General features: G+C 36.7%; 1 protein-coding gene across 2 annotated transcripts in view; it reads left to right on the plus strand.

Moving 5' to 3' along the window:
- Positions 1-15210, plus strand: part of NFXL1 (nuclear transcription factor, X-box binding like 1) — a 44481-nt gene that overhangs the window by 6461 nt on the left and 22810 nt on the right. For both annotated transcript variants that reach the window (XM_041402908.1, XM_041402909.1), the window contains exons 8-15: positions 1074-1188; positions 1522-1646; positions 2471-2593; positions 3896-3986; positions 7472-7592; positions 8234-8390; positions 9091-9182; positions 9635-9656. In XM_041402908.1, coding sequence (XP_041258842.1) covers positions 1074-1188; positions 1522-1646; positions 2471-2593; positions 3896-3986; positions 7472-7592; positions 8234-8390; positions 9091-9182; positions 9635-9656 — 846 coding nt within the window. The remainder of the gene's footprint in view (positions 1-1073; positions 1189-1521; positions 1647-2470; positions 2594-3895; positions 3987-7471; positions 7593-8233; positions 8391-9090; positions 9183-9634; positions 9657-15210) is intronic.

A 15210-nucleotide genomic window follows, 5' to 3' on the forward strand; every position in this document is an offset into this window, starting at 1 on the left:
AAAAAAAATTAACTTTTGAAAGTGTAATCAAAAATATAAACAGCATTGTTTGGGAAGAGATTTAATTGGTGGCTTCATTAATTTTTTATGATAGTTAAAATGTTTCTGTTCTGGAAGTGTTCTGGGGTTACTTTAGCAGTGAATTTAACTTTGTATACTCTTTTTCTTGTACTTGAGGAAATTTCAGCTGTTGCCTTCAAAATCAGAATGAAACTACAGCTTAGTAGACAAGAATTTCATGTTTATTTTTAGGACTGTAGCAGAATGAAAGCTTTGTGATTAATTCTTTGAAGTATATTTGCAGCCTTAAGACCAAGGCTATGGATCGACAGACTGGAAAAAATAAAAATAATTGTAAAAATTAAGTGGTGGGTGGGAGGCTGTACCAGGAGGTACTTGACCATTCTGATCCCAGTAAGGAAGGTACTTGGCCTCTGTGAAGTATCAGTTAAAATGCAGTTTATTTCAGCTAACACTGTAGAGTAAAGGAGTATAATCTAAAGACTAGTATGTCCCTTTAGATCTTTGGAACCCCAAGCTGTGCAGCATTGAATGGGCCATGATAGATGTGCAGCATACAGTGCAGACCCCACTTTGGTTGTTGAAGGTTATTGTAGGATCTTCTTACAAGAGGAAAGCATCCTTGATCATAATTTCTGCAGTCAAACAGAAAGGGTACTCAGATGAGAACTTCTTGCTGCACTTTTAGATAAAGGCATGCAATCACTGGTACCGAGTGGGAGCTGCCTCCAATCGCTACTGCTACAGTAGGTTTATCCTGTGGCCAAAGTGTATGTGCAGCACAATGCCGGCCTGAAGGCTGAGCTGTATGTGCAGCCCAGCACAGACCTGCAACTACTCAGGTTTTGTGGATCACTAATTCCTCACTGTACTGTGACCTTCCAGGCAGGATCACTGCAGGGATGATCAGTTTTATTTAGTGAACTCAGCAAATACAGAAAAAGTGAAATTCCATCCAGAAGCATCTCACTCCTGCTTTTTACCCTTGGTTTGCTTTGGCTTGGTATGTAGTTCTATTGCATTGCATTCACTGGTTTCTCTGAATTTCTCAGGTGTGTGGGAAATGTTTGCCATGTGGCAATCATACATGTGAACAGGTTTGTCATGCTGGTTCCTGTGGAGACTGTCCTCGTTCTGGGAAAAGGTCCTGTCCATGTGGAAAAACAAGTAAGCTGCTTTCTTCTTTTGTATGATAAATTAAATAAAAAGTCCTCCAGTCTTTCACAGTCAGTAGTTTAGGCTAATTCTGCAGGGCAGGGTCCATAAAAACTTCTTACTGTCAACCATGACAGTACATTAACTTTTTTTGCATAGCTTTCAAAGCTTTGTTTAGCACCAAGGGTTTAATTTTTGATGTGAATAACTAAGTATATCTAAGGAAGCTTTTGAAAAAAGAAAGGCAACTGTCATTTGAGCTTACTATACATTACATGTTTTTGCTAAATATTTTGGCTTTTTTTTCCCCTAAATGTTTACTTGTACTTTTCTCTCTTCATCTAGAGTTTACATTGCCTTGTACAGAAGATGTGCCCACCTGTGGTGATAGTTGTGACAAAGTTCTGGAATGTGGCATCCATAAATGTTCACAGCGCTGTCATCGGGGTCCCTGTGAAATATGCAGACAGGTTAGTCTTACCTTATCAGGTTCACATTTTGTTTGGGCTCTTAAACTATGTGCCTGGAACAGTGCAAGTCACCTAAGGAAAATGAAATCATATGTATCACAAAATCTGTGACTTTGTTTATTAAAAGCAACAGGTTCTTTCATTATTCCCCTCCCATCCCAACACAACTCTGAGTAAGTAGCTGAGCACTGTATTGACTTGAGGCTGCACCTGTGGATGAGTGTGTTGCTTTAGCTTGGTTTTATTTGTTTTGTTTTTTTAAATTATTATGCCCTAAAAGGCACTTAATTTTTTCCCCATCTTTTCTACCTTCCTTCTGGCTTTGTCTTTCTATGATATTCCTTCGTTAGTGAGATGGAAGGTGGTATAACATAACACTATTTTCTTCTTTGTAAGAAAAGTAACCGTAAGAAATTTACTGTGCTCTGGATATCTCTGGAGCTTCTGTGGTCTGGCCTACAAAGCCATTGCTCTGTCAGGTCTCAGCTGTCTCTTCCTGAACCAGCGTAGGCTACAAAGTTTAGGTGATAGTAATCATCACATGACAGCCACCATGAAGGTGAGATAAACCTGCTCATCTACTTATTAAATTATCTGTATGCACTAGAGGTGAATCTACTCTCATGTGCAAGAGAGGTACTTTTTTGTATGAATTTGTTTTGCAGTTACCCTTATCATGCAGGACACACTTGCCTTGTGTATGGAGTGTAATGTTACTTTTCCTTGAACTTTCCTTTACAGATAGTAGTAGAACATTTTATTTTCCTTTTTTTTCCTCTTATACTAAAAACACCCTCCTTTTTTTTCCCTGTCTTGCTGCCCAGGAGGTTGAAAAGCAGTGTCGCTGTGGGAAGCACACCAAGCGCATGCCATGCCATAAGCCATATCTGTGTGAAACCAAGTGTACTAAAATCCGTGATTGCCAGAAGCACCAGTGCCGGAGGAAGGTGAGTGCCCAGAGATAATCTGTCTCAAATGCATTGTTTAGCTGACTTGTAAAAAAAGGCTGGATAAAATCACATCAACTTGTTGCTCCACCTCATATTACTGTGTAGAAAGAGGAGTTTTCTTCCATGACACTGAAATTAGTTTTCAGTGTACCAGAATTCTCTGAAAAGGATGACATCAAGTAACACTCACTGGCCTTATAAACAGGGAGTGGATTTTGACAGCTCTACAGTTCCTGAAGGCAGTTTTACTTTCAGATTCTTGAGTAGTCACTGATGCTTTATGCATTTTGCAGTACTTAAGTCAATTTATTTCCCTACTTTGTAGGAAGAGCTGGGAATCACTTATAACTTTGTCAGGGGCACACTCTTTATTTTTGACAGCCCAGCATTCCATCCCAAATACACAGCAGTGCATGCAGCAGTGGTCTGACAGTTGGGAATTGGAGTTTTGTTTTGATTCTTATTTGAAGTCAGAAGTATCTTTTCAGTTTATTCATTCAAGAGAGCCTGAAAGTTGCCTCCTATTTTGAATTAATACTTTGTGAAAGTTGGACTACTTACCACAAATAGGCATGAAAAAAAATACAGTTTTACTCTTAATGTATTTTTGAATATTATTGTTGTAGTGAATTTAATTTATGTGAAGAGATTACAAAACAAGTAAATGCAATGTTGACACCTCCGTGGTGGAAAATCCAGGTTTCTTGTTGGAAGGAAGGTACTTTTCAAGTTGATAGAAAAGATTATGTTCTCTCCTGATACAACATCCACTGATGTGATGGTTTTATGAAATGTTTTGATTCTTTCAGGTTACTGATTTATTTAAGAATAGAAAATAGATAACTGGTCTTGAAGTTATCTGTCTTTACTACAAAGGTAAAAGGTGTATAAAAAAAAAAGGTTAGCAACATTTTTGTGCTGGGGACAATAGAACATAAAAGTGGAAGAAATTGCAGAATAATGAGGTGAAGTGTTAGATATCCTGTCTTCTGAAAATATTTAGGATTAAAATATGATAATATTTTGAACTTTATGCTTTTTTTGAATCCCTCTGCCTTTTTAATGTGTTGAAATGATGCATTCAAATGTGTGTTGTCCTGTTATTTTGTAATAAGAATTTTTTTTAAAACTACTTTATGGGTAGCCTTTTTTTCTGGGATGAGTTTGAGGAAATTTGACTAAATTGCACTGACTTTTTAAAAAACAAGTATTGAAATAATGAGATAGTAGAAGAAGGAAAGTGTACACCAGAAATTTTTTTTTCCATTTATTAGACTTCATGGGTTTTTTTTTTAATAGTGCTGTTCTGGAAACTGTCCGCCTTGTGATCAAGTCTGCGGGCGGACTCTCGGCTGCAGAAATCACAAATGCCCTTCAGGCTGCCACAGAGGTAAGAACAGGTGAAGAATCCTTGTAGTGATGGAAAATTGTTTATTTTTTGCCGAATTTCATGCTTGCATAACTGTGTGTAGTGCTTAATAAATTCTCTTCATTGTTGCATATGGACTTTTTGTGGGGGCAGTATTGGTTAGAACTTAAGGACTTACATCGTGGCAACCTGAGTTTTTACCTGGTGATTTGCTTAGTACTTTTCCTCTGAAAATGCTCTTGTCTTCTTTCCAATTGTGTAATGCAAAAGCCATGGCTTGACTTCCTTTTATCAATAATTCTGTTCACTGAATATGCATAACAAAGTCCAAATTCATATAGAAATGACTGCTGCTGATTGAGTCTGGATAGTTTAAAAAAATCCTAGAATGCAAGATGTGGTACAAGTGGGCTTAAAATGAGAAAGAATATGATGAAATTTGAATGTATATTGGTATCCTACTGGTAAAAGAAAATAAGAACTTGTTACTGACTATAAGAAGGATAACAAAAAAGTTTGCTTCTGGATCTAGTGACCTTGGTTGAAAGATGCTGGAAACAGGCAAAATTACCTGGCAAATTGCTTTGACATTTGCTTGGTAGGGGGTTAAATTGGAATGACTGAAAAATTGTCTACCCTCTCAGCAATTTTCCCCATAGAAGTTGCTGGCCTGCTGAAACAGCAGCCAAGTAGCCTCTGTAATTTTCCTTAGTATTCTGAAGTATAAATTGCAACAACTCAGGAAATAAATCACAACTTGTTCAGCCAGTCTTCCTTCTGAGGCAGTGACTCTTAGGAGGAGAGGATAGGTAAATGTGGTAGTTGTACCTGTTAAGTTGCTATTAAATCTGTTACCACAAACTAGCAGTTTGGTTTTTCTCTGTATACTGTGCCCCCTTTTCTCTTTCCCTTCCCTTTCTTCTCCATCCCTTGTAGCTCTCTAAAATCTTGGATAATGTAATTTTTTGTGTACTGTCAGAAGAAAACTGGTAGCATTGCTTTTCCACATTAGTTTGGTTGATAACTAAATTCTAGAATAAAATTGTGGTTGAAAAACTAAAGAGCTAATGCTGTACTATAGGATAAGCTTTTATATTGAATGATTGTTTATATTTGATGCTGTTTGCATTTTACAACCTGGCTAAAAGTGACAAAGATTTCCAGTAATTAACATGAAAACAATAAAGCAGTGTCTGTAAGAAAACGAAAGTGATCTTTGAGAATGTAAATATCAAATATATACACTTTGAAGAGTAACTTATCAAAAGAGCATAATTGTCTATTTGCTAACTAAAGTTGCATATAATGATGGTAATCACTAATGATAACGGATGATAAATTTATTTTCTTTTCTAAATTCTCTGTGTTTTAACAAAATACAGTCTAGTACAGTTTGTAACATCTTCATAAATGTTTGAAAGTATTCCTAATAAAGGCAGTTATTTTAATGTAAAAATATTAATATTCATTTGTTTCTCCCTATATACCAATATTTTAATAGCTACTGAAAGTAATGATTAATTATTTTATCTTTAGTTTGTAATACCAGGTCAGGGTAATTTTCCTATGAACTGTCAGATTGTAGTGACCTCTGATATTAAAGGAAATAGATGCCTCCTAGAAAATAACTTCCCAGATGGGGTCCTTTAAAAGGCACCAAATCTCAGAATTTTTACAGGTTGTTGATAATAAATGTTTGGCCTTTAACAGGAGTCCCTGAAAAAAAAGGTAACTTCATGTATTCTGTTTGTGGTTTGGGTTTTTTCCTTATCTTTTTTCCTTAAATATTTATTGTGCTTGCTGAAATTTACAGTGTGTTGCCAGGGAATGGAAATGTTTTGCTTCCTACTGCAGTACATTATAACACTTGATTTGAGAACAGTGTGCTCTCACCTTACCTTCAGGCTCTCTGAATCTCTGATCTCTGCCTTTCTGTATTTTTGAGAATGTAGTCAGTTGTCTTCCTTAATAGGATATTTAAGTGAATTGTAGACGTATTAGCCACTCTGGGCAGTATAGCGTTAGACCTTCAGTTTATTTTGCAAAAGTAGCTGGAACTTCAAGTAAGCTGAAGAAGTGGGCCCTTGGGAATCTCATGAGGTGTACCAACACAGGTGCAAGGTGCTGCACCCCAGGGTTGGGGCAACACAGGCTGAGGGATGAACAGATCCAGAGCAGCTCTGTTCGGAGGTGCTCTGAGAGGCTGGACATGAGCCAGCACTCACTGCCCAGAAAGCCAAACGTGTCCTGGGCTGCATCCAGAGCACCGTGGGCAGCAGGGGAGGGAGGGGATTCTGCCACTCTGCTCTGCTCTGCTGAGACGCCACATGGAACACTGCATCCAACTCTGGGGTCCCAGCACAGGAAAGACATGGGCTTGTTGGACAGAGTCCAGAGAAGGGCCACTAAGATGGTGAGAGGTACGGAGCACCTCTCCTGTGAGGAAAGGTGGGACAAAATTTGGGTTGTTTAACCTGGAGAAGACTGGAAGCCTTCCAGTCCCTAAAGCAGCCTACAAGAATGATGGAGGGGGACTTTTTACAAGGACAGGCAGTGGCAGGACAAGGAGGAATGGCTTTAAATGAAAAGAGAATATGTTTAGATTAAATATTAGGAAGAGATTTTTTACTGTGGGGGTGGGGAGGCATTGGAACAGGTTGCCCAGAGGATTTTTGGATGCTCCATCCCTGGCAGTGTTTTGAGGCTAGGTTGGGTGGGGCTTTGAGCAGTATGGTCTAGTAAAATGTGTCCCTGCCCAAGGCAGCGAGGTTGGATCTAGATCATCTTTAAGATCTCTTCAAACCCGAGTGATTCTATGTTTCTGTGCATGCTGAACACTATATTGTTAATTAATTTACTTTGCACTATGAAGACTGTAGTTCTTCCATCCTTTTCTCTTCAGCAGCCTTTTGCCAGTGAGACATCTGCTTCTTGAAATGCTGCTTTTCAGATCCTGCTAACAAGCCAGAATTGCTTAAAATTTTTTTGCTGTAAATATCTTCAGTTGTTTTCTTTAAAGCTTCAGAATGCAACATGATTAGTAAGCTGAAATCTCATGGGTTTACTTTTTTTAGAAGATTCATATTCTTGCTGTTAAATTACTCAGTCATAAAGCTTAGCAATTGGCACTTAGTGAAGAAATGTTGTGGGAGAGTTATGAATTAAAACATAGATATTTTACGGATACATTTTTAAAATGCATCAGATTAGTAACTTTATAGCGATGGAGGATGCTTTCAATTCATTATACATAGGCTGAACATTAATATCATACTAAATCTGCAAAATTTTATTGTACCAGTTTTTCAGTGTCCCTTTTTGAATTCAGATGAAAGATGGCATTTCTTCATAGGTATTTAAGACTGAAATACAAATTGAAAACATCTAAGTGTTGCATGATCCAAATAACTGGGCTTCTTTTTAAAATGTGAGAGGGGGGGTTATTTCTGACTTGCTTGTCAGCTTATTGTTATAATTATTACTTATTATAATATGTTTATTTTTAGGTAGTTGTAATCCATGTCCGGAGACTGTAGATGTGAAATGCAATTGTGGAAAAACTGTCATTAAAGTGCCCTGTGGCAGAGAGCGCACCATCAAACCTCCCAAATGCAAGCAGCTGTGCAGGTCAGTATAGAAAGTGGGTCTGTTTGCTGTCTTAAGTGGAGTTTAAAGTGTTCTTAAAGAAAGTGATAAAATATACCTTGAAAGGCAAAAATTGTTCATTATCTGATTACAGTTATTATTTCTTGCTCTTCTGAATCCTTGACTATGCAGATGGAGATTAGCAGTAATCCCTCCTATTAGGCACCTCTCTGACACCGAGGTTTCATGAGCAGCTTGCCTGTTCATAGGGGAGGTTCTGTCTCACCAAGCTCTTCCAACTCTGTAGTCCAGCTCATTTCTTCAAGTCATCTCTGGTATGTTTTGAAGTACCTCAGTGAGGCAGTTTATCTAGAAAAATGTACTAGCAAAAGAAAGAATATTTTTTTCTGGGGTGTAGCAAGATTATGTAGTGCAGAGTAGAATTAGGATTGAAACAGCTGTTTGAATATGTAAGCCCAACTTTGATTTTTAATTTTTTTTAGAATTCCTCTCTAATTTTATTGTAGTGTTAACCACCTGCTGAAGGTGAGAAGTAAACTAATTTACAAAAAACACCAACAACTTGTTCATTTCAATTCTTTGTATGTTGAACATACTTGCCCAGTGACACTAACTTCGTATTTCTTACTGTCATATTGATTCATTCTTGGATTTTACTGCAGTCGGCCGCCTACCTGTCACCATTCTACCCAGGAGAAACACTACTGTCACTTTGGGCGGTGCCCTCCGTGTCGCCAGCCCTGCCAGAAAACCTTGCCTTGTGGCCATTTGTGCCCTGTGTCCTGCCATGATGAAGCACTTGTGAAGCAAACTGGCTTGGTAAGTAAGCAGTGAAAAGTGGTACGTTATTTGTGTTTGGAACAATGAGCATCAGTTTGACCTGAATCTTCTGTTTTGAGGCTTTTGGAGTTCAGAGTAAACACATAATCAAGCACAGAGGTAGGTGTACTGCTCAGCATGATGCTAAGTGGTTCTAGCTCCTTTGTTGCAATCTAAGTAATATTGTAATACATAATTGAGTTGCTCAAAAAATTATAAGATTGGTTTTGGAGTTGTATTAAAAACATTTAATTTCAGCTTTAAGCAATTGCTTTTAACAGAAGAACAAAAAAAATTTAAGTCTGGTATTTACAAAACCATCAAATTTTGCACAAGTTAAGTCAGAAATTGGCAGTTCTTAACATAACATGTGTTATGCACTGCATGATGGTAATTGAAGTATTGTACTAATTGAAATAATTTTACCTTTATTAACTGGTTAGAATTGTTTTACTCGTCTTTTTTATTTGACTTAGTGCTTAATATTTTAGCACTAGGAGCCCCAGGACTTAATTTTCCTATCCCTAACCAGGCTAAGGATAAAATTGTAATTTTTTTGTCTATATGGGGTGTGGAGATTTCCATTAGTAAAAATCTAGTTACTAGAAAGTGAATTTCTTAGAATTGGAAAGGCTTTATTTATTTATTTATGGTCAGGCAAATTTGTGTTTTGTATTCAACTAGTGTCTTTTGCTCTCAGCATCAGTCTGCAGGGCCTTGGGAACAGCCATCTGAGCCAGCCTTCATTCAGACTGCACTACCATGCCCTCCCTGTGAGGTTCCTGTACCAGTGTAAGTATTAAAAAAAACCAAAACTAATTAAAAATAAAGATTTTATATAGAAAGATAGTTATTTTGTGTCTGAGACGTTATCAGGGAGATTTTTTTTTTTAAATAACTGTTCTTCAGACTAGATAACTGAAAAATATGATGTATTAGTAGAGGCAAAGAGGATGCTTTTGGAACAAAACCAGGTTACTTTCTAACAAGTAACTAATATCATATACAAGTACAATTAATTTGCAATGAAACAAATTTTGAGATTTTCATTATAAAACCCAGCAATCCAAACAACTATTAAAAAGGAGGAGGCATTGATCTGCATAGATGGGTGATTTTCTTAGTTTGCGCTTTTAAAAAATAGATTGCACTAATTTTTGTGTGAAAAGCCCTGTCGCTGATTTAAGTCCCCTAAACAAATATGCATTTTCTAAATCTCTGATTTTTTTTTTATTTTTTAACAGGGAGTGTCTTGGACAGCATGAGGTGAGTCATGAAAACTACCCTGTGAAGTGAAATATGGCAGTTAACCTTACTTTATAAGTCTGCAAAACAAAAGAAATAGTAGATTTTTTAATACATATTTTTAAATCTATGAAGTACCTTAACACAACAGCTTATATATCAGAAGGTATTTTACTTCCTTTCTGAAGAATGTATAACTATTTGACTTTGTGCAGTTCATGGACAGAAATTTAAACTCAGGATTTATGTAGCTCCTTGTGTTTTCTTGCAGGTGTTTAAATTGTGTTTAAATGGTTTTCGGTGGTTGTCTTATTAAATATTTATGCTTTTTTCCTCTCATTCTATAGTTAATATTCTCTCTCTGTCACACACTCTTGAATTCTATGAACTGCTGTGTATATTCTAAAAAGATTAGGAATAGAATGTCATACAGGAAAATGTTCATGGGACTTGGATCTAAACATACATGGGTGAAATCAGACAGAATAGTGGAAAATTCTTTAGTGTTAGTTACTAACTGGTCTTTCTGGTGTGTAGCCTTCTCTAGTTTTAGGTGAGGTTCCTGTCTGTTTCGTCTTACACGAGAAGAGAATCTAATTGATGCTTAGTAGCTATCATCATTATTCACAATAATTTCTAAAAGTTACAAAATGTAAGGTCAAGTATTTTTTCTTGATTTCAAAAGATGATTGCTAAACTAATTTAAAAAAACGTTTTTCTGTTATGGCTTTGTCTGTTGGTATGTCTGGTATAAATTCATTGTCAAAGCCTAACTAACAATATTATAAAAAAACCTAGAATCATTTTAAGCAAATAAAAAATTGTAGAAAACACTAAATAAATACAAAAATATTGAAGATACCTTTTTTTTTTTCTTTGACTTTTATTAATAATCTCTTGATGTGTGTTTTAATGGTGTCTTGATTATGTTTTGTTGACATCTTTGAATGTTGTTATCAGTGTCCATGTAGCTGCAGTCTGTTGGGGCAGCACGTTCCCATCCCCATGCAGGCTGTGAATGCAGCTTTTCCATTGAGCTGTTTTGCAGCTTGATGGTTGCTGAAGAAAAGCAAAGCGTGTCCTCAAAGTGGATTAAAAGATCAACAGTGCTTGTCTGTTTGTTGCTGAAACAGATGGGCTTTGCTTTGTTTTTCCACAGTAAAACTTACACGTGTATCATGGAGTCAGTGACATGGTTTTTGATAGGACATACCGAATCTCAGCCAAACTTCCATGAATTTATGTTAAACAAAATAAAAGCTGTGGTCAGTAGACCCAGTCTATAACGTGATCTGGATAATGTAAAAGGATTTGGTCCTGTTCCAATATACATGACTATGAAGTTTATCTTTTCTCATAGCAGAAGGACAGTATCACTACACTTAATAGAGAAAATAGTAACAATTGCTACATATTTATTACTACTTCTTTCAGAATAATTTTAAAAAATTCATTTTCTGTTGCATACTAGTCTTGGCAAAATCATTCAGTGTTTTGGGTCATGTTTTATATATGGATTTGCATAGAGAGTAAGGACAAATCCCTGTGAGTCTACAGCTGACTTTAATTATTTAGATTTTTGGATGCTTCATGGTACTCTAGATGAACTGTCACTTCTGTCAGCCCGCAGAGGGCGGTGCTGCCTTCCTGCTGAAGTGCAGCAGTTCCTCGAGTGAAGTTGTCTCCTATTTGAGATTTTGGTGGAAGTTATGGAAAAGTATGATTCATTAATGTGTATAGGAAGTGTATTTTATTTGCAGTGGATTTTGTGCTCATTGTACATTTTTGTGTTCTGAGATCTCTGGAAGGAAAAAAAAATGTAATGTCTGTTCACTGTTTTACAGCCACATTGGTTCCTAATGAATAATTTCAGCTCAAACTAATTTACATTTGTTAATAAGAGAAGACATATGTATTTGGGAATGCTTCCCTCCAGTAGAAGGGTCCTGCTCCTGAGGGAATTTTCACAGGGAAATGGGGACTGTTCACAAGTGACAAAAGTAGTAGCAATTTTCTTAAGCAAACTTTTGCTGTGAGTAGGTGCTTATTGCTGTACTATGCTACTATTTATGTGGGACTATTGTTATAAGCAAGCTGTAAAGTCTTCTTGTGTTTTATCAGGATGCCTACTGACAATGTGTAGAATAGAGAATGGAAGCAAACACTTTTGGACTTGTATAACAAACAAATATACTGTCTAATTTTTTTAATATTTTGACAGTAATTTTAATCTGTGTAGATAGTGGAGTTGGTTGTTTGTTGGGAAGGTTGTGTATGGGGTTGTTTTTTCTATTTCTCCTTGGTATTTAATTTGGAAAGTATTTTTAAAGGATTGATTTAGTTTGAGCTCTTACATGTTCTGGCATTTAGAACAAGCAATTTATCACTTAAGAACAGACTTAAAATTACTTTTCAGATTATGTAATTATATAAAATCTATGTAATTATATAAAATCTGTGCTTAGTGGAAGTATGATTCTACATGATGTTTAAGCTAAAAGAACATTTCTTTTAGCTGAAGTGTGCAGCTTAAATAATTTTACATATATTTAGAAAAATAAATAACTCATCATTCTTCCATTTGTAGGCCCTTAAAAGTAGCTCTCAATTTTGTTTCAGGTTGTGTGTCAGAAAAAATCACCTATCAACAGTTGATGTCATCCCAAAAAAGAAATCTTGATGTTCTAACTCTTTTTAACTGTTACATACATTGGAATTTCATAGCAGTAGTACACATATGCTATTTAAAAATCTTTTAAAGTCAAGTTATTCTAAATCTTTTTTATGGGAAACATACATTAAAGCTGATACAATAAATGATGACAAAGAAGGAAATCTTTACTGACTATGATATCAATTTATCTGCTGTGTGTGATTTTCTTCTAGTTGTTTCATTTCATTAAATGTTTTAGAGGAAGGAAAACACTCTGGTTTTACTTCCTTGTAAATATCCTGTATCAGTCTGGGCATATCATTGAACTCTTTTTTTTCTTGGGTGTTTCTTTTTATCTTTTGTTAGTAATTTAGTGGTATGTTTTTTTAATATTCTGAGTGGGTTTTAGTTCTGGTTTGTTCATAGGAGGAAGACCATTACTCTGCCTCTAGGTAAAATTTAATGTGAAACTTGATGAGATTCCTCTCTATGGCTAAACACCTTATAAGGGTTTCCAGAATTTCCTTGCCATGTTGATTTTTGGTTTCATATTCTAATTGATTTATCTGCTAATTGCTTTTATGCATTTAGGAGATTTCCTGGAAAGCTTTTGAAAGTTGTCATGTGTTTTTTTTTCCTTTCCTTCCTTTCCTTGTCCTATGGAAGACCTGTAGTCTGAAAATGGTGCCTTATTTTTTTTTTTTCTTCTTCCCATTCAGCTTTCATAAAATACTTCTGGTTCTCATCTGCCTTCTTCATTCTTCAGCTCATCAGCCTCCTGGAGTTTGTGGCTACTTTGATGTCTGTCTTTGTATTAAGAATTACAGCCCTCATTTAACCATTTCAGAAACTCATTCCAACTGTAGGAAATAAAACTTTACTTTCTCAGCTGGATTTATTACTTAGACCCACAGCAGAGGAGTGGAGAAAACAAATAATGTAGGTTTAAATTAATTGAAAATTTTCAGTTTTTGGCTATGGTGTCAGTTGATTCCAGGAGATTGTCATATCTTACTGAACTCAAGCTGAATCTCTGCTGGATGCAGCCAGAGGGCTGGAATGTTCCCTCTAGTCAGGCCTCTGAAAGCGGCCATTGTTGCCTGGCTGACTTGTGTGCTTCACCAGTCTTGTCTTTGTTTAACTGTGCCTCTCAGCTGTGTACTTGAGCGATGCTACTGGGAGGGATGCTCCACTTCTGCCTGAGTGCTTGGCTCTAACTGGAGCTAGTGCTTGTGTCCTTACCTGGTGGAAGACTAACGCCTGGTAAAAAAAGTCTCACCAGCATTATGGAACAGCCCCAATCTGCTGTTACTGTCTGAGCCACAGCAGAAGCATAGTCATAAAATGCTGAGTTGCAATGGGCGAGCAAGGAAGGGTAGAGAAGTGGGTGGTATGTAATGATGAATACATCTTTTTTAAAAATTCTTTTATCTTTAACATCACTTGACTACTTACATTGCTACTGAAAGGATGTGCTCTGGGGAGGGAGATGGAGTAGGATGTGAAGGGGTGGGATATTAGGAACATGAAAAGCTTTGGTAATTGGTAAGTGCATTCTGGGTAGGGTACTATTCTCTGCTTTAGACCCACTGCTTGCTGGCTTTTCCTCCTGTGGTCACCAGGAACATCCATCAGAGACAGAGTTAGGATGTTTGCAAGGGGCAGTAGGAACCAGGTGTGGTTGTTGTATTAGTGCTTTAGCCAGCATTATTAGCTTCAGCTCTGACACAGAGGTGTGAAAGTGATTGGATGTGATGGTTTCAAGGTTTTCTCCTGTGTATGCCATGCTTGATGTTCAGCCTGCCATGCAGACTTCTCTTCAGTCTTGGTGAGTCAGGATGATCAGGGAAGTTCAGAAGTCTTGTGAATGAGCTGGATTTTGAAGTGATGTAGTGGAGTAGGATTTTTTGGGTGAAGTCCAGAAAAATTTATATAGGTAAGTGGATTTAAATTGTGTTTTGTGTGATTGAGGAAGATAATAACATGGACTGTGCTGGAGGGAGGCCGTCCCTCATTCTGTACTGTGGGGTCATCTCTTCTTTCTTTTCAGTTCCTGTGTTCACCTGTTTGTATGGCCAGGCCACTGGCAAAAGACAAGCAACATTTTTCTGTTGGTTCCTTTTCTTCCATTTTGGTTTGAAAGATGATTTGAATCATCTTTCTGTAAAGAGAGATGTGTGGTAGGACTTGTTCAAAGTGGTAGGAGATTGCTGTGAGGGCTGTAGAGTTTGAAGAGAGAAAAGGAATGGGTACCCTGCAAAGCTGTTCGGTCAACCGCAGTTGCAACATAAAATCACACCCTTAGTCTAGTCAAAGTGAGTTATGTCACATTAGCCTCTTGTGTAATAACATCACAAATAGTTTGTTTTTCTCTGAGAAATGACATGAAATCATGAAAAAAAATATTTTTTTTTTGACAGCATCACAGGAAACTAATTTTTTTTTGTATTATATAATTGTTGGAAAATGCTAACAGCGAGTTTCCTCTAATCCTTTTGTATGGAGGGACTTGTACTATTCAACTTTAGGCAAGTAACCTACTTAGGAGTTTACACTGGTTTCAGTATCAATGAAGAGTAATGGCTTTTAAGTAGATGCTCTGAAGATTTCTGCAGAGTTCTGTTAACTGGAGTGTTGACCTCAAATTGGAAAGTACAAATGTGACATAAGACATTAAAATCTTAATCCTGTTATGGAGCTATTTCTGCTTCTCCTTACCTATCCTGGGAGTTATATTTGATGCAGTCAGTATTTGCTTTTTAGAATTTCTGGCAGGCAGGTTTTTTAGACTGTAAAATATTTTTGGTTTATGGTGACCATAACACAATTAGCTCTGTGAAAGCAAACTGTTACTGTCTTTTGCAATAATAGTAGAGCACCCTAGGAACCTTTAAAGGAAGACATGAGGGTAATTCAGAAAGA

The sequence above is a fragment of the Onychostruthus taczanowskii genome, unplaced genomic scaffold, assembly GCF_017590055.1.
Source record: "Onychostruthus taczanowskii isolate IOZ18803 unplaced genomic scaffold, ASM1759005v1 scaffold2, whole genome shotgun sequence".
Classification (NCBI taxonomy): Eukaryota; Metazoa; Chordata; class Aves; order Passeriformes; family Passeridae; genus Onychostruthus; species Onychostruthus taczanowskii.